General features: G+C 40.9%; 2 protein-coding genes across 18 annotated transcripts in view; one reads left to right on the top strand and one right to left on the bottom strand.

Annotated features, from left to right (window-relative positions):
• LOC6493340 (protein alan shepard) overlaps positions 1–19,369 on the top strand; it is a 120,322-nt gene that overhangs the window by 75,349 nt on the left and 25,604 nt on the right. Inside the window, exon 3 of one of the 17 annotated variants that reach the window (XM_044714588.1) lies at positions 7,217–17,530. The exons of 15 other annotated variants lie outside the window; for them this stretch is intronic. In XM_044714588.1, the coding sequence (XP_044570523.1) occupies positions 7,217–7,315 (99 nt within the window). In that variant the 3' untranslated portion in view covers positions 7,316–17,530. Of the gene's footprint in view, positions 1–7,216; positions 17,587–19,369 lie in introns of those variants that run through there. One more of the 17 variants, XM_044714587.1, reaches the window with a different exon arrangement.
• LOC6506609 (probable nuclear transport factor 2) lies at positions 5,421–5,922 on the bottom strand. The gene has a single exon (XM_001957517.4). The coding sequence runs from the start codon at positions 5,840–5,842 to the stop codon at positions 5,444–5,446; it is 399 nt and encodes a 132-aa protein (XP_001957553.1). The 5' UTR covers positions 5,843–5,922; the 3' UTR covers positions 5,421–5,443.

Genomic DNA, 19,369 nt, shown 5'->3' with positions numbered 1-19,369 from the left:
AGGACTTTTTCTTCACGCTTTTGTGTCCTTTATTTCCATCTTTTTTTTTTTTTTTTTTAGCTGGCTCGTCGGGTAAATCTTTGATGTAATTTAAAGCTTCTCGAGAGGGCGGATGATGGCTTTCTTTTCGAACTTTCGTCTGCCATATGTTGGCCATATGTGAGTGGGATGTGCGGGGTGCGTGGGTGTGTGTGTGAGTGGGTGTCTGGATTCCCAGGACTCGTGCCAGCTGTTTTCGCAGGTGAAGTGTACAAATTGTTTGCACACACCGAAAGATTGGGTTAAAAAGCAGTATAAAAACGAAAAGCCGGTCAGAGACTCAATTGGGAGATTAAATTGATTCACCCTGTTTGGATAATATTTATTCTTACTATGGTGATTGAAAGTGATTTATGTTTATTTTATTTACAAGCCCTGAACGTCTCTATTGACTTTATATAGTATTTATGTAAGATTCAGTAGTCAAGATTGAAGAAAATAATAAAAAAATATGAATTTTTCTTCTCGTTTTAGGTAAGTTTTGATGAAAATTTTTATTGATGATAACTACGGGTAAGCAACTGCTATTCAAAATAAATAATAATTAAAGAAAGGTTGCCCTGGGCTATCGACTCAGTATTTACCTTTTCTTCATTAAAAATTCGCTTTGGAAAAAGTTTAAGGTCATCGAAGAAAAATCACTCCTTTTCTCCAAGGACATGCAAATGGGGAAGGAAATATTCCCAATCAAAGAGAAAAAGAAAAGGGAATCAGGAATGAAAACCGCAGCAAACAAAGTTCAAATTGTGGCAACAGTTGTGGCCAATACAATAACCATAAAAAATTGACGAGCAAAAAAATATAAAATAACAAAAATTCCCGAGAAAATCAAGAGCTAACCCTAGTCAGCGGAAAACTCCCACCCTCTGGAGGTGGAAAACTTTTTTGTTTTGCGGAGGGGGGGAGGGATTGGGGGGTTGGGGGGATAAGAAATCGAATGGCAGAACTCTTTGGGAATTACTTTGAAAATAGTTGGCACAACCGAAACCGAAAAACAACAACACCAAATAATGAGCATTCAGCGATAAAAGGCGATGCATGAAGAACTCGGGGGTGGCAGTGTCGTGGGCGTGGGCGTGGCAGCCGTTTCCTTGTGGCCAAAAAGGAAATGCAAAAATAGCCAACGGCAACCTCAAGTTCGAGGATGAAACGGAGATTGAAGTGGTGGCCAGAAAAAGGACTATTAAAGGGTGAAAAATATTCAAAGTGGCTGGGAATCCAAGGATGATCTTAAGGAAAGTTTTCTGATGTTAGGTCCTTGAAGGGAGGAGGCTAGAAATGACTACAGGACAATGGCTGCATCAGAAAAATTAAACAAATAGAATATAAAAGTTAAAGATTAAGAAACTACAAGGATAATACATTAATTTTAATTCGCCAAAGTAGAACTTTCAGAGAGATCAGCGGCAGAACATAAAATTAATTACCATCATAAAATTATGCACGGCATAATGTAGATGCCACCATATCCTTGCAGCATGCCACACCCGCCACACCCCCCCCCCCTGACAGCAAAGTGAACAAAAACAGTTAAGAGAAAATAATTCGAGAAAAGTTTCTCATGGAGTGTGTAATAAATGTTTACGCAAATTGGGCAACAGGGGGTGGATGCAGAGTGTGTGTGTGCGGGTGTGTTTGAGTCCCCAGGACTTCTAGAGGAGGCGTGGCTGCCCCAAAAGTGTGGCAACATCACTTAAGCTCCTCTTTTTCAAACATTTAACTAGACAAAATAATAGTTGATAATAATAGTTGCGAGGAGTTTGTCGGAAAAGTGCAGCGGGAGTTCAAGTGAGAAAAATATGTAGGGGGATGGCTGGGGGAGAGGTGCTAGATGCTAGATGCTGGGTCCTGGGTCCTATGTCCTGGGGAAAAACTTTACAAATTCACCAGGAGAATCCTTGAAATGTCAAGAGAAAAGTGCGATGAAAACACTTCAACAGCGGGTGGCACGAAATGGAGGAGAACTCAATTGCGTAAAGCCATCGGGAAAATGATAATAATTTATGTGGAAATGAGAAAAAATGAACTTCCCGAGTCCTAAGAAAGTTTTACTTTCTTTTCGATAAACATAAGTTAACAACAAATAACTATAGGTTTCTTATAATTTTTCTTTTCTTTAACTTCTAGCTATTATTACTTAATTTTTTTCTATCTAATCATCTTGTCAAAAACGAATCTCTCTTTTTCCCATTTAAGTAGCTTCTTTTTTCATAATTTTTTCCTTCGTCCTGCCATCATCATACTTTATGGCTTCATTAACTTTGGCTCTAATAATTTACACGTATGCCTCGTAGGATCCTTTCCCCGCTGGCTCATCAAAACGCAGCTAAATGAGAAATTTTTGTTGAGTTTTTTTTAATAGTTCGTTTTTTCGCATTTTTTTTTCCTTTCTTGGTAAAAATAGCTTGTTTTAATGTAACATATATCTTAATTGCAAAATGCTTCTCAAATTTCCGGCACGGTCTTTCACTTTGAAACTCCATGTCTCTCTCTCTCTCTCTCTCTGTCTCTCCATTTACGGAGTTCGTCCTTTTTGGATGGGTCCTGTTTCGACTCCTTGCCATAATTAAACTGCCATTTGGCACGTACACGGACTTAATGATATTTACAGCAAAAAACCCGGGAACACCAGCTACATCATCAGCTGAAAAAGCAACCAAAAGACGCCAGGGACACGGGCAAGGACATGGCAAAAAAACAAAAAAACAGGACTGCTGACACGTCGCGCAGTCCTGTCCCTGCCAGTCTGTCACTTCTGGACGCCTGTGTAGCAGCTCCGCCTGTTCCTGGGCTTCATGTCCTTTCGACCGCCTCCTCCTGCCACTGTCGGATATTAGCTTAGTTGCCAAAACATATACCCTTTCTTTTTTGTACAAGGATTTGGGGTTTAGTCCTTATGATGTATTATGTATAATATTTTATTAAATACTATGAATTATTTTATGAAATTTATTACTAAAAGAGTAGATATTCTAGTCACCCTGTCTTCTAGTCAAATTCTTAACCTTTTTCACGTTTTTCCTAGTTTTCTCTCTAGAAGTTTCTCAGTTTTTTGATATTTTCTCCTTGGTTTTTGCATTTTTTCTTGAGGTTATAAGTTCGTCTAGTCTGCAGCTCTTCCGTCAGACTTGACTTCCTGGAAAAATTAAGAAATTCCTGTAGGATAATTGCATGGCATACGTGCTCTCAGTCTTCTTCCTTCGTCTCATCCATTTCTCTGTGGAGTCCTTTCCACTCCTTTTTGCACTTTTTAATTCGTCGCAAATATTTTTGCACATAATATTCAAGTTGCGTGCTTTTGGGCCAAAGTTTCTCTCTTGGCTTTTCTTCTTTCCATATATATTATATATATATTTTTTGGAGGACTATTCTTTACCAGTTTCCTAGTGCTCTTTTTTTGAGACTTCCTTTTTCTATTAATTTTTTTTTTTTACAACTCCCCAAAAATAAAAAAAAAAAGCCTTAAGTTCGAGCTAAAGTTTCGGAAGTTCTTAGAGTTGTGTTCCAGGTGTAAAAACAGCCTAAGGCAGTGGAGAAGAAAGGCGGAGAAAGTGGGGAAAGCACAGCAAGAACAGGACAAAATATGAAGTTTAGGGCGTGCATGGTTGCGTTTTCACACACACACACGCACACACACTGAACAAAGCTTATGTGTTAGTACCCGTGGGCAACCCTGGGCAGAGTTTGCAACTTTTTCGATGGTTCCCCCATGTATTCTGTGGCGGAATGGGGTGGTGGGCGGATAAATACACATGTATGTATGTACTTCCATATATCTTCTGAGGTTGCTGTAAAAAGCGCTTACTGCGGTTGGCCCTCTCAACTGAACATGATTTTTGAATTAATGCATAAAATGCAAGTTCTTCCTGCGGTACTTCCTCTTCAATTTCAACCATTTCTTCCGCTTCCTTTCTTCATACTCTTACTCTTACTCTTACATAAAGGAAGTAACTCCTTTTTGCTGCTTTTGTTGCAATTTCAATGTTTTGTGCCAAATTGAAATTGAATGTCTAAAACGTTATTGTCTTGTGTTTGGGTAGAGGCGGTAAGTGGTTGACTGTTAAGGCGGTAAAGTAGACACTTCCAGATGCTTCTTAGATGGAAGACAAATATAAAAAAATATAATATTTAAAAAAGAAAATTATTTAAAGCTATTTTTCTAAACAATTTGTTTGTCTTGTGTTGGGTGGAGGCTAGTTCCAGTGCTAGAGTAGAAACTACTCCTATAATATTGGCCACAAACTTCCAGATGCTTCGTAAATGGAAGACAAATATAAAAAAATTTAATATTTTAAAGAGAAAATTGTTTGTGGAGGTATGGTTAAGTCGATATGGTAGAAACTATTCCTATAATTTTAGCCACAAACTTCTAGATCCTTCTAAGATGAAAGACAAATATAAAAAAACTAAATATTTTAAAGAGAAAATTATTTAAAGCTATTTATGAAAACAATTTCATCCCATATCCGACTGTTGATCAACTTCAATTGCAATTTCTTGGCACTCTTCAGAATATTCTCAATGTTTTTCCACCCAAGACGACATCTTTTTCATTTGGGTGTGAAAATTTGTCATATTTCTCAAGTCGTTCCGTCTGTAGTTGATGTTCTTTATCCTGCCCTGCCCTGGCCCCACCTCATTGCCCCTTTAGAATTTCCTTATTTCTCTGCCATATTTTTCATTCCACTTCAATTATCATTATAGTTCACAATCAGCTGCCAAACGCGTTTATACTTGAGCCCCCAACCCCCCATTCACCACCCCCAATCATGCGTCTCGTTTTCAATTTTCTCAATTCTCAATTCCCCAATCGATGGCAGCTTTTTCTCTCCACTTGCAGCTCTAGAAATTCAAAACAAGCTCAACCGAACGCTGGGAAGGAGCGCTAGTTGAAGGAAACTCAAGAAACGTGAAATGAAGACATATTCAATTATGCCAGTTCCGGGTGGGGAGTGGGGCTGGGGAGCTGGGACCGGGTGGGTCTGGGTGGGTGCCAGGAGAATTGGAACCGGAGAAGCACAGAGCGCACTTCATCAAACGAAGTGTCAACAAAGTTAAACGAGAAACTGCAGCGACATCAGCAGCAACAATGGTAATACCCACGGCGCACGCAATCCTTCCAGGGATTCTCCCACGCCCCATATCCTGCCACGCCCTCCCATCTCCCAGCAGATCCACGCCTTTTCAACGCTACGGGTGTGCAACAAAATATAATTCCCAAACAAATATGTCAAACGTGACTGAAATGCAAATGAAAACGCTACAAAAAAACCCACTAGACAAAAATTGCAAAAAAAAAACGATTCCGAAAAAACAAAGAATTCTGAAACCAAGTTTAGAATAAAAATTTGAAAAGAAAATATGTTTATTCAATTTTAATATAGATTTTATCAACAATTTATCTTTATTCCGTGTCGTGGATATTCAAACGAAAGATGTCGTGGGACAGATAGTAGGCATTAGGAGAAGTGTCAGGCTTCAGTACAAAAATCTGTGAGAAGGAAAGCGAAGGATCATCATCGCACTGCAGTCTTCCCAGGACACTCATCAAAATACCGCCATCACCGGTGGGCTGGCAATCCACATTGGTTAGGGTTCGGTTGACCTTCTGGAATGGCAGACTCTTCACTTTCTCGAAAATCTTGTAGTAGCCCAGTACCTGTTCGCCTTCAAAGGTCATGAAGGAGTCATTGTGGCTGAAGAAGGTGGCTGTAAGGGCCCTAGTGGCAGGATTATCAAAAATAACATAATATTGCTTCACAAATTCCTGGCCCATTGGCTCGTAGTGGGGATTGAGAGGCATGATGGCTTGAGTCTTTCTTGAATAATTTGTTTGATATATTGTTTCTTGATATATTATTTCTATACAATGATTTGAAGGAAATTCCAGTTAGTCTGTGATCAAAGTAGAAGTATTTCCCAGCTTACTAAATAAGAGATAAAAAGAGGTTTTAAAATGGTATTTTGTAATATTCCAAATCCCTAATTGCATGCAGAGATGCGTTTTGATCCCTCAGCGAAGTGGAGATTTCTTTTAGAATAATTTCTTAAATCCCCCTTGGATTTCTCTATAGGATTTTGTCACTTCCACTGACTTCATTTATGCAATCGCACAAAATTCTCACTCCTCCAGACACTGTGTTGCATCTTTCAATAGGTCTCAACACGTTGACCAAAAAAAACTTTGCGACTTCTAGGCCTTCATTAATATTCCATGAACTCTTGCGTGGGATTCGTTTTATTTTCCTATTTTTTTCTAGCTCTAGGCTTTGGCAAAGTTTTCTATCTGGCTTGGATTTTTGGGGGTTTCTTGTTTGTTTTTTTGGTTTTCTTTTTGGCAGCTTGTGTGCGCCATGAATTGTTAATATTTATGTGTGACACTATCAATCATCAATCTCTGTCCATGAATTTTTGGCCTGCTGCTGTTGGTGCTGCCAGTGGCACGGCCAGCCTATCCATCAATATTTGCATTTCTATCTCTGGACTGGCGAACTTCAACGAATTTTACACGTTTCTTCATTTTTTTTTTTCGGTCTTTGGTCTTCACTGCCCGAATTGGAGCAAAAACCCCTGCTCCCCAAAATGATTTTGTTTGTGGCTTTTGTTTTTGAGATTTTGTGGTTTGAGCTTTTGTGGGGGATTTCTCTACATATCTACACATTCTCTATATTTTTTTTTGTTCCTCTGACAAATTGTTTTTGGGGATTTTCTGGGGAGGGAGTGTGTTATAAATGAAGCGAAGACCTATTCTTGAGAGATGCCAATTATGTTGGACCAAAGTCAGAAAGATTGTTGTCGATAGATGGATGGATCGAAAGCGATAGGATTGGATTGGATTCGAGGGGCCAGTCAGATAGAGATGGATTACTGAGCCACTTTTATCTTTTATTAAATATTAAAAATAATATTATTTGTTTTTTTGACAAGTTCAGGTTAATGGAAAAGTTTAAAAGAAATGGCTAGAGATTTAATAAATAATTGATTGACTAACATGGGATGTGCTACCTGTCTCGAAGACTATTTTGATTCAAAAGTTTACCAAAAACTTGCCACTTTAGAGCTAACAAAGTAGTTTAGATTTGGGATGTCAAAGGCTCTTCAATAAAATCCTTTTATTCCGACCAATCTTTACTCATCTTCTCACCTTTATCCTATTTTTTCTTTCTTTTTTTTCCAGGTAAGTTTCAAAAGAATTTTTTCGGTGGTAAACAGAAAAGGGAAACCCGGAAAAGAGGTAAGTGGACGGGGCTGGGAAATGAAATTGTCGCAGAGGTGAAGAGGAACGCCCCCCGGGAAAAAAGGCCTGCGCCACCTGCTCCCTTTTGTCCTGCTGCAATTTGCCGTTTAATTATTCAACAAGGATTTGTATCCTTTAACTATGTACCTTCACCACCCCACATTTTCCGCCAAAAGTTAAAAGGGGCTGCCAAATGGGCGTGGTCTGGCGGGGGAGGACGAAACAAAGCTCAAATCACTTTGTTTGCCCTGCACTTAGGCCACGTTGCCGCACGGCTATAATCGGCTCAAAGTTAACTAACACAGACAAAATAAAAAAAAAAAAAAAGAAAAGTTTGAAAAAAAAAAAAGTGTAGAGAGGAGGAAAATGCTTCCTATGCTCTGGGTTTCCGCCCACATTTCCCACCCACTTGTCGCACATTTTAATTGGCAATTTGGTGGAGACTGTCAGCAGGAGATGAAGTGGGCGAAGGATCTGGGGAAAACAGGGAGGACGAAAGATTGAGGAGCAGCAGGAGCAGGAGCAGTACCAGGAGCAGCTCCTGTGTAACACAATAAGCCGCGACATGGCCCAGAACCTCCATAACTCCTCACAGCCACACCACCCACAACATGTGAGCATAAACAAACATTTTATGCCGCCAAGCCACCACCCACCATCCACCACCCAGCTGCCACAAGGCCAGCCACTCCCCCTTGCCACGCACGCTGGTAAAGCGAAAATTGACACTTTTAACAATTCGAAGGAAAAAAACTGTCGCCTGTCGAGAGTTTAACCCGAAAAAGGCAGCTGCAAAAAAAAGAACAAAAAAAGAAAAGTTTGGGGGCGGAAAACTCAAAAAATTGAGGGAAATCGAGTCGAAGAGGAACGGCAAGATGAAAGCCAAGTGACAGGAGGCCAGGATGCCAGGAGGGGATTGGGGGCTAAAGAGTGGGTGGCGGCAAGACCTGATACTGTGTGATTCGTTAAGTGGCATTCCCGTTAGTCAAAAGGCCAAAGCCCCTGGCATCCTACATCCTCCCACATGCTGCTGCTCCTTCCTGCTCGTCCTGCCAACATTTTAGCCCACTTGGACATGGCCAATTTACGCGTTGATAAACTTTTTTTTTTTTTATTTTTTGTTCCTCGTTGACGTTGTTAGTGAGTCTTGTTTAGAAATTAAAAAATTTTTGGAAAAGAACAGGACAACGAATAATGTCTATAATTTTAGGAGACAACCCCCGCACTCACCTTGAAAAAGGATGGAAGTAAAAGGATATTTCTTTAGATTTTAATATCAGAGTATAGCCTTTAATATTGACTTTCAAAGAACTAATAGTTATAAACTCCTAGTTATTTTCCAATTAGTTGCAATTACTAAACTTTTGATAAGGTTGTAAGATAACAGCTCCCTCTAAGAATAGCCTCATGTTAAATTTGTTGTAATTGAAGTGTAATTTAAGCCGAGCAATTTAGGTTTTTCCTGAAAAACGACCCAACCCAGAGTGATTTCGTGGAAATGTGTGGGCGAGTCGCGCAAAGAAAGGCACGTAGGGTGGACTGGACATGAGATATGCATTGGCTAGGCTGGGAGGGGGAGGGATGGTGGGGGTGGTGGTGGTGGTGCTTAGGCGGGACTTTTGGTCACCCACCGGATGTTCATAAATCACTTTTTGCACTGCTGCCGCTGGTGGTGCTGCTGGTGGTGGTGCTCTTCTGTTGCGCTTTTAATGCTTGCTCTGGTGATCAAATTCAGATTTGCTGTCAACCGAAACTGGTCTCCACCACACCACCACCCTCTATACCACCCACACACACACTACCCACTCATACATACTCAAGTTACACACTTACACGGACACACCCTGCATCGGTGTGACCCCCCCCGGAAAATCTCATGTGAACATACATATATGGGGCTAGGGGGTATATCGGTTTACATTGAATTACGCTTGACTGATGACTGCCTCTTCCTCCCTGTCCAGTGGAAGTCATATTGGGGCAACCACCCCCTCTTCCCCTCTCCCCTTCTGACACCCACCACTTGCTCTGGGGCACACTTAATGTTCATTAAATTTATGAAAATTTCAGCAATGATTTATGATTCTTTTGGGGGTGCCCGGGGTGCCTGCCGTCCCCGGACCTGCCCTGCCCTGCCCCTTCCTGGCGGAGAATCGTTTTAATGAGCTTCGAAGTCGATACGAGCTCAATTTAATGGCTTTTCTAGGGATTTCTCCTTTCCGAAGCTATGAGCCTTGGTTAGATGAAAGCATTCCTTGATTGAATTAGTTTTAGCCAATTTTTGTATCACGTATGGAAAAGGATATCGAGGTTATATGTATACAATTCCTTAAGAATCTGTATTTAACTCTTCAACCACATACTCTCGTGAATTTCCGGAGGAAGTGCATATTGGGGCGATGCGATGATTATATCTTGGCCAATTTATATCCCAATCTTAAGCGGAATACCTTAAAACATTTATAGATTGATTCTCCGCCATTCTGCATCCAAATCTATAAACAAAAATTTTTCTAAATTTTTTGTCAAATTTTCTGGGGGATCCCCTTCAAGAATGATGAAAATCGCATGGAAACCCCATATGAGCCACTGCGAAGGCTATATCTTCGCCAAAACTCATCCGATTCATAAGCGGGATACCTTAACCGATTTGTGGATTGAATCTCCATCGATCTGCATCAAAATCTGGATGCAAATTTTTTTTTAGATTTTTTGGTAAATTTTCTGGGGGATCCCCTTCAAAATTTATGAAAATCGCATGGAAGCCTCTTACAAGCCACTGCGAAGGCTATATCTTCGCCAAAACTCATCCGATTCTTAAGCGGGATACCTTAATCGATTTTTAGATCGATTCTCCATCGATCTGCATCAAAATCCGAATGAAAATTTTTTTTAGATTTTTTGGTAAATTTTCTGGGGCATCCCCCTTCAAGAATGATGAAAATCGCATGGAAGCCCCATATGAGCCACTGCGACGGCTATATCTTCGCCAAAACTCATCCGATTCCTAAGCGGGATAACTTAATCGATTTGTGGATCGATTCTCCATCGATCTGCATCAAAACCTGGATGCAAATTTTTTTTTAGATTTTTTGGTAAATTTTCTGGGGGATCCCCTTCAAGAATGATGAAAATCGCATGGAAGCCCCATATGAGCCACTGCGACGGCTATATCTTCGCCAAAACTCATCCGATTCCTAAGCGGGATACCTTAACCGATTTGTGGATTGATTCTCCATCGATCTGCATCAAAATCTGGATGCAAATTTTTTTTTAGATTTTTTGATAAATTTTCTGGGGGATCCCCTTCAAAATTTATGAAAATCGCATGGAAGCCTCTTACAAGCCACTGCGAAGGCTATATCTTCGCCAAAACTCATCCGATTCTTAAGCGGGATACCTTAATCGATTTTTAGATCGATTCTCCATCGATCTGCATCAAAATCCGAATGCAAATTTTTTTTTAGATTTTTTGGTAAATTTTCTGGGGCATCCCCCTTCAAGAATGATGAAAATCGCATGGAAGCCCCATATGAGCCACTGCGACGGCTATATCTTCGCCAAAACTCATCCGATTCCTAAGCGGGATACCTTAACCGATTTGTGGATTGATTCTCCATCGATCTGCATCAAAATCTGGATGCAAATTTTTTTTTAGATTTTTTGATAAATTTTCTGGGGGATCCCCTTCAAAATTTATGAAAATCGCATGGAAGCCTCTTACAAGCCACTGCGAAGGCTATATCTTCGCCAAAACTCATCCGATTCTTAAGCGGGATACCTTAATCGATTTTTAGATCGATTCTCCATCGATCTGCATCAAAATCCGAATGCAAATTTTTTTTTAGATTTTTTGGTAAATTTTCTGGGGCATCCCCCTTCAAGAATGATGAAAATCGCATGGAAGCCCCATATGAGCCACTGCGACGGCTATATCTTCGCCAAAACTCATCCGATTCCTAAGCGGGATACCTTAACCGATTTGTGGATTGATTCTCCATCGATCTGCATCAAAATCTGGATGCAAATTTTTTTTTAGATTTTTTGATAAATTTTCTGGGGGATCCCCTTCAAAAATGATGAAAATCGCATAGACGGCCTACATGGCCGCCAGTAATGGCTACGTCTTGGTCGATTATCATCAGATTCTGGAGCTTCATACCCTAAACAATTTGTAGGTAAAACTGTAACAGAAGTAAAACCAATTTGAAATCATTAAGGCACCATGCAAGGATGCCCAGGACCCTCCTGAGAAACGAGCACCATTGTCGGTGCGAACATCTTTTGTGAATTAGCTGAACATAACCCCTGGTATCGCAGACAGACAACCTGGCATTGCATCGACTTCCGTCCATCAGAGCATTCCGTCCCACTCCACTTGGTTAATCTGCATGAGGTGCCGGGGCGGACTGCCCATTCCCATGCCCGATAACTCCCTTAACGGTGAGTTGGGCACGCACGGAATTAACCTGAACATTGAATCGGATCGCCCTTTCCAGGCCGAGACCATTAAGATATCAATTTTATGCATGCCCACAGTTCCAGACTCGGACAAATCCTCGGCTCAGTTGCCCAATTTTGGGCTCATACATAGAAATTATATATTACCGATTACATACAATTTATGTGTCCTTTGTGTGTGTATTGGGTGTGTGTGGAAGTTGGGGGTTTTTGGGGGCAAGTGTCTAATTTAGTCCGAGACATGACTTCAAATGTCAACCAATTGTTAGACCCCTCGAGCCGCCATCTCGATTTCTCCATCTCCTATACCAGTTAATGTCCATTATGGATGGATGTCCATTAATGTTCATGTTTTCATGGTTATGTTTGTCATTAAAATGGACAACACGCGCACACTGACACAACAGGATATCGCCCACACACACACATACATGACATACACATAACTGTGTTTGTTATCGTTATCGTAGGCAGTCAGTCCAAAATATGCTCCAAGGCATCTGTTTAGTTGGTACAGTAGTTCAAATGCACAGAGAAAAATGAAGGCAAAATCTCTATTCCCAATATTTTAAAATTCTATTTATTTTACTCTTTCCTGCATTAATTTTTCACCTTAATCCCATACCTGTCACTGTATAACTAAACTAATTTCCCATCTCTCCAATAACCTTGAAAGCTCTGGCCACACTTACAAGGTGAAATGGCTTCAGCCCCCCTCGTTCCATTCCCCCTTTTTGGACAGATTGCCCCTCGCAACGGATGCACTTAATGCAATTCCGCTTATTTCTTGGCAATTCTTGTATTTTATTCACATTTTACACCTGAACATCGCCGGCTCTGCCACTGCCACTGAGGGGTCCTTTGGAGGTGAAACGGGGTTAGGGTAGGAGCTACCCTATCGCCTACACCACTGCTCTCGTTTCCAACTATGCGGAATTTTCTGCTTTGCATATTTTTCCCTCTGACTTGCCAAGACTTGCTACCTCCTCGTCCTTTTTTTTCTGTATGTATGTGTGTGAGGGAAAATTCTCGCCTAGAGTCGGGATAATGAGATTATGATGGATACATTCCTGCTCGCCTCCGTCTTAAGGTGGCTTTAGAATTCCCTCAAGTTTGTGCTCTGCGGGGGAGGAAGTGGCGGCAAAAGGGCGAGGGCTTTGGGAAAAGCCGGCTGGAAAATCCCTTCGGATTGCTTGCTTAATGGCCAAGTATTACCGCAGGATTGTCCTGGCAAATTCTAAGTTCAAAAAGTCAAAAGTGGCCCGGGAAGTGGAAAGTATTTAATTTAAATCGGTTCTCTCATTTTTTTTATCTCTCTCTCGGTGGAAACGCCTACAATTTGCAGTGTAATTCCTATAGAACCTAATCTTAACTTCCAGCTTATCGCAATGTTGTTCCAAAAATAAACCCAACTCTGAAATCGATAAAAACGCCCACTCATTCAATATTAATATTAGTAATAATTTGTAATAATTATTTAATAAACCTATAAATATGTCATAATTGTCTTGAAAATTTAATAAAATTCTGGATAAAAGCGGATAAAAATTGTGGATAAAAATCCCCAATTAAATCACAGAAGGAAGAAGAGGGAATGATAAACTTGGTCATTAACGGTTAAAGCTTTTATCTTGAACTTCCAGCAGCCTACACACGCTCCATACATAATTCCCCTTTCTGCTTACCCATCCCTAATACCACCCCCTCCCCCCCTCGTTTTTCGCACATGTTTACTTATTTATTTGGATACACATTTATATTTATTTCCTTTCGGCTGCGATAATTTTTTGCTCTGCCGCTCTGCTGCTGCTCTGCCGGTCTGCTGCTGCTGCGGCGGCGTTGACAACAATTGCCAGCGATTGACAGGCGACATGCAATAAAAATGTTTGTCCGGCACAGATGTGGCCAAGTTATTAGTATTAATTCCATTTTATGTTGCTATAAAAATATTATGGCTACTAGTATAGTTCCCTTATATTTATTTGATTCCAATTCATAAATCAATTAATATTAAAGAACTATAAAACTATGATATATTTTGACCATTATTGGTATTACGAATTGGAGTTACGGGATTAGTTGTGGTTTAGACCACTTCCTTTGGACTTCGGTCAGTCAGCGGCAGATTTAACCGCAAATTGATGAGCCTCTGAGATGCTGGTTGGCTTTCTCTGCCGACGTCGCTGTCGCTGCCGCTGTCGACGTCACGAGCAGTAACTACCATCAGTGAACAATGAAGGTAGAAAGGGGAGTGGCAGGGAGAGAAGGCGCAAAGTAGTTACGACTGATAAGAAAAACGAACGTATGATGAATAAGCAGGGAGTGAAAAAAGGCCAAATAATGGGCATTTAATTTCTAGACGACCTGCAATCGAATGGAAATGGAAATGAAAATGAAAATGGAATGAAATGGGGCAGAAGAAGTACAAAGAATAATAGTTATTAAATATTAAAAAAAATTAAATCATAAATTTTTAAAGAGAAGTTTTTTTTCTACCATATAACAAAATAAAATAATATTAATTTTATATAAAATTGATTTTTTTAAGTGTAAAAATAAACAAGATGCTATGCGATAAAATAAGAGAATAGCCAAGTCAATGGGAATGTGAATTAGAATGGGAATCGGAATAGGAGGATGGATAAAAGGATGGAAGGGGGGGGGGGGGGGGGGGAGTATCGGTTGGGTCACAGGGAAAACTAGAAACTCTCGAGCAACAGTCCAACAGCGGTAGAAAAACAAGAACAAAAAGAATCCAACTGGCAGAACAGTTGAGCAAACAGTAAATTCCATTAGAAAAAGAGGAAGAACTACCAGTAACAGCAACAGCAACAACAGCGCAGCGGCGGCAGCGGCAGCATCTTCTTCCGGCCATAAGAGGAGAGAGAGGGAGAGAAAGTAAGGGAAAAGAGGATGCCGCTGCCGGCGTCGCTGCTATTACTGTAATCGCGACGCCGCTGATAATGTATTTTATATACACGTATCACATGTGTGTTTTTATTTTATTTTATTTTATTCTTTTTTTTTTTTTTTGCCGCATTCACACCCCGCTGCGTTGGCGCTGACGTCGACTGCGAGACGGCAACGGCAACGGCAACGGCGACGGCGACCAGCATGAAAGTGCAGGAGAAAAGGGAGAGAGCGAGAGGTGTTTAGGAGGCGGGGGCGAAGATGCCGCAAGCCGATAAAAAGGCAGGCAAAGTCGCAATTTTCCCCCGCATATGTGTGTGAGTGTCGGTCTTTTCCATATGGGCGCATTTATACGCGTTCGTTTTCAATTGAAAATTTTCCCCCGGCTATAGCCCTCTCCCTCTTCTATATTCTCTCTCTCTCTCTCCTCGGCCGATTCGTTTGTTTTGCTATTATCATGGTTGTTTCTGTTCCCTCATCCAATCCACCCCCTCATTCCAATCCCCTAGCCCACATGCAAGATTTCCTTTTTTGCCAACGCATTTTGTCTTTTTTTCTTTTATCAGCTGATTGTAGCCCCCTCCCTGTCGCACCTTTTAACGCGAATAAAATGTAAGCCATAAAATTGCTTTTTTTTAACCCTATTCCCCCCTTTTTTTTTTGAATTGCTTTATCAGCGGCTTTTGGGCTGATTTGATGTTTTGTTGGCCCTATTGTCGAAATAAATATTAAAATGTGTCTTGATTTAAAATTTTATTTCGATTAGAATGGAAAGATCCGGGCTTGGTAGCGTCATTACGTCTATGGGAATCCCCCCGGCTTCTGGTTCCCTTACCAATTGATCAATTAACTAATTGTCGATCAATCAGTGGGGAAGTATTCTTAAAAAGTCAAAGATTCATTTAGGTCTCTGGCAATTCCACTGTGCGGCGGTTAAACTTCACTAGAGACTAAAAAAAAATAATAAAAACTATTGAAAAAGTGGGTTAACCAAAAGAGAATTCAAAACAATATTTATTTTTTTTAATTTTTCTATAAACTTTTCAGTCTCGGCTGGAAAATGATTCAAGGCAGACAGGTGGCATGGTGGGGATGATGGCTTGTGGTGCCGATTTAATAGTTTTTTTTTTTTTTTTCTCACTCATTGCTCGTGTTTCCCCCCTTTTATGATTTATTTTTTTATGGGCGCCACAAACACAACTGAAATTGGCCCAAAAGCCGCCAAAAACTGAAGATGAGAAGCGACTGAAATTGACGACCTGCCCATCAGCTGGTTGACTTTTTAAAAAGGGGGGTGGTGGAAGGGGGAAGATGGCCAATACAAGTTTTCAAATTTTTTCTCACGATGCCAAACCACTTGTTTTTAAATAGGTGCCATAGTACAGTGGACACTCTCGATAATTAGATACTTAATTTTTAAATATTGCTAGTAATTTTTTTAGAATAAATTAGCCGAAGGGAAAATAGGGAAAATATGAAGAATGAAGTAATCTTTGTTTTTGTTTTTTGCCAGCAGATAACTTTCTTCTCCACTGTGCGAATTTTTTTGTGATTAGTTCTTCTTCTTCTTCTCGCCGTTTTTTGGGTGGTGGCGCTTTGCTCAGCATTTGGCAGAGGCAGAGAAGTGACTGCGACGCCCGCAGAAGCAGCAACGCTTGTGGCATCGACGCCGGCAGCAGCAGCGTTGACTCAGACGTTGACGTCAACAGCGTTGGCGCTCTCTCAGCCATTTCCATTACTCTCTCCAGTGCTCTTTACTTGGCTTTTTTGGGGAAAATTCACCCCCGCCGCAAAAGAAAATTGAGTTTTCCGGAAAGGGAAGGAGATACCAAGAGAGAGAGAGAGAGAGAGAGGGAGAGCGCCAAAGTGGAGTTCCGCTTGCCGGCGCTTTTCTACAACTATTTGCCATTTTTCTCTCTCACTCTCACTATTCCCGCATTCCTTGCCTTATCCATTCATTCATACGCGTCATGTTCTTTCTGCGCATGCTTCGGGGCTCTGCCGCTGCACAGTGGGTGTTGTCTGCAGAGGAGTTTATAAATATTATATATTAATATTTAAGAAAACAGTTTCTGAAGTAATAGTTTTGCTTGAAACTCCTCTCTTTGTCTGTGAGATTTGAAGCGAAATTACTGGTGGTCCTCTCTCAATGCGAACGCAACCACTGTGACGTGCGGCCGCTGCCGCCGCCACCACCTCTGCCGCCGCCACCGCCGCAGCCGGCATCGACGTCGCGTTGTTTGACTTTGCCGCAGCTAGCTTCGTTTCATTTCATTTTGATTTTAATTTTCGTCGTGGTTAGTTCGCTGAGCGCGAAGTTGTTCAGAGATTGTCCGCAACTATTCCTCCTCCGTTGAGATCAGCTGCTACAAGCAACAACAACAGTACCAACAATCTTATAACTGTAGTTCCCGTCTCTATTGTCGTTTGTTGTCCGTGCGTGTGTGTGGGTGAGCTTAAAGCTGACGAACGAATCAAAACGAAACAGCAAAAAAATAAATTATAGAAAAAATTTGTAAATTAAATGAGAGCGAGAGAGTCGGCCAGTGAAATATTATCGTATCGTACGTGTCTACCTCTCTTTGTGTGCTTGTGTGTATAAAAAAAAAAAATATATATATAAAAATAGCAATAGAAAGTTATTAAAGCGTTTGCAAAAAAAAAACCAAACAAAAACAACAAAATCAGCGAACAGCGCGAGGAAGCGGAGAATCGGAGAAGAAAATAGTTAAAGCTTGCGTCTCAGTCGCAGTTGCCGCTCTGCCAACGTCGCTGCCAGCGTCGCACTTGAAAACGTCGCAAAAGTTTGTAAACAGCCGAAAGCTTCCACACACGTGTGCGTGTGTGTGAGTGCGTGCTTAGAAAAAAAGAAAAGAAGCCGCAGCAAGAAGCCGGAGCGGAAGGAGGAGCCGCCAAGAAACCGACAAGCAAAAAAAAAAAGTAAATAAAAGCAAAAATTGCCCCCGGGCATAATAATATTAAATTAGATCCATATACTTGAACTCTGCAAATTCGTATTTTCGAAATTAATAACAAAAGGAGGAGAGTGTGAGTGTGTGTGCGTGTGTGAGAGTTGCCGTCTCCGCTTTGCCCTCCTCTTTCGCACTGCTGCGCCCACACACCCAAATTCGCCGCTATAGCAGCCATCATAAAGTTCAATGTCTGTTTGTTTGTTTGTTCGAACATTTTAAATAAATTTATTTCACTCTGTTACGGTTTTGTCTTTTCTTTTCTTCTCTTTCTCTTTCTCTTTCTCTTCCTCTTTTTTTTTAGCCCTCTCTTTGCTTTGCGAATAATTAAATAAGCGAAATAAATAAATGAGTATGAATGAGTGTTTGCGATTAAAGGTTAGCAACTTTTTGCAGCTAAAATACAAAAATACAAAAAAAAAACAAACAAAAATGTCATAAAAATCCAAAAAATGTGACAAATGCCAAACGTCAAGATAAAGTTCAGCCACAAAGAGGAGGAGGAAGAGAGCAAGATCCGCAAGAGAGAGAGAGAGGTAGCCGGAAAGTCTAGGAAACAAAACAGCTGATTTGCTTTCAAATGGGATTTACCGTTTTGATAGAAAATAAAACTGTATTCCCAGAAAAAGCTCAGTTGTGTTTACTTTTCATTAGTTTTTCCAGACAGTTTCCTGGAAAAACTATGAGCTGTAAAGAGATATTATTTTCATAGTTTTGAGTTTAAAACTTCATCTTCAACTGCGTTGGGGCGTTGCTTTAAAAATATATATATATTTTTTTCTTATCGAAATAAGGCAATAAATCATTCAGATTGCCGGCAGCGGGAGAGCGGGGGCTTGTGTGGGTGGCTGTCAGCTGGCAGTGCCATGCACGACCGCCATGCAGTCGCACCCAAGTCGCCGCTAACCCTCTTTTTTAACCGATTTCGTACGATTTTCCCAAGCGGTCAGCCAGACAATAGTGTCCGATATGAAAGCGACAACGACTGATTAGGTTCCCCAGTCCCCATCACCCACCACTCGAAACTCGAAGGTTCAACTGCCGGCTATGCTCGTCAAGTCCAAGGTTAAGCCTTTATAGGAAATTTTATTTTTTTTCGGCGAAAAAGGGCAACTTTATTTTAGAAGACTTCTTGGACCCCTATTTTTGCACCCCTTATGGTCGGTCTTTGTCTTGCCAAAAAATAGAAAAAAAAAGGAGCAGAAAATGGAGAGCAGAAAGTGAGACATGAAAACAACCCTCGAAAATGGGCAACAATGAAATTTCTTAACGCAAGCGGCTGGCGGCAGGCGGCTAGCGGCGACAGCTTCAAGGAACTTTCTCTGCAAGGAACAAGTTGCAGTCAATGCACCCTCTCTCCCACCCACCTACCACCCCAGTCACCCACCCAGCCGCTCTACATATATCTCTCTCGCTCTCTTTCTCTCTCTCTCTCTCTCTGGCCCACGCCCCAAAAAAAAAAAAAAATTCAAGACGAGCAGACAACATCGTTAACCTGCCCCAGGGCCTTAGGGGATTATTTTGCCTCCCTTCTAGTACTTCTTCTTCTTCTTTAACTGCCGATAACCTCACTTTGTTCTTTGTTTTATTTCAGTAACAAAGTAAAAGTTGTAAAAAAAAAAAAATATATAAAGAAAAAAAAAATAAGCAGCTGAACGTGAGCAGAGAACTGTGAACTCTCACCTCAGCACATGTCCTTAGACAGCTGAAGCATCCAGGCCACCACCCCCACACTCAGCACTTAGAGAAAAAA

The sequence above is a fragment of the Drosophila ananassae genome, chromosome 2R, assembly GCF_017639315.1.
Source record: "Drosophila ananassae strain 14024-0371.13 chromosome 2R, ASM1763931v2, whole genome shotgun sequence".
Classification (NCBI taxonomy): Eukaryota; Metazoa; Arthropoda; class Insecta; order Diptera; family Drosophilidae; genus Drosophila; species Drosophila ananassae.
This window is presented reverse-complemented; position numbering and strand designations above follow the sequence as displayed.

Bases quoted from the DNA above. Each gene is read 5' to 3' on its own strand.
- LOC6506609 (XM_001957517.4), bottom strand. From the start codon at position 5,842: ATGCCTCTCAATCCCCACTACGAGCCAATGGGCCAGGAATTTGTGAAG.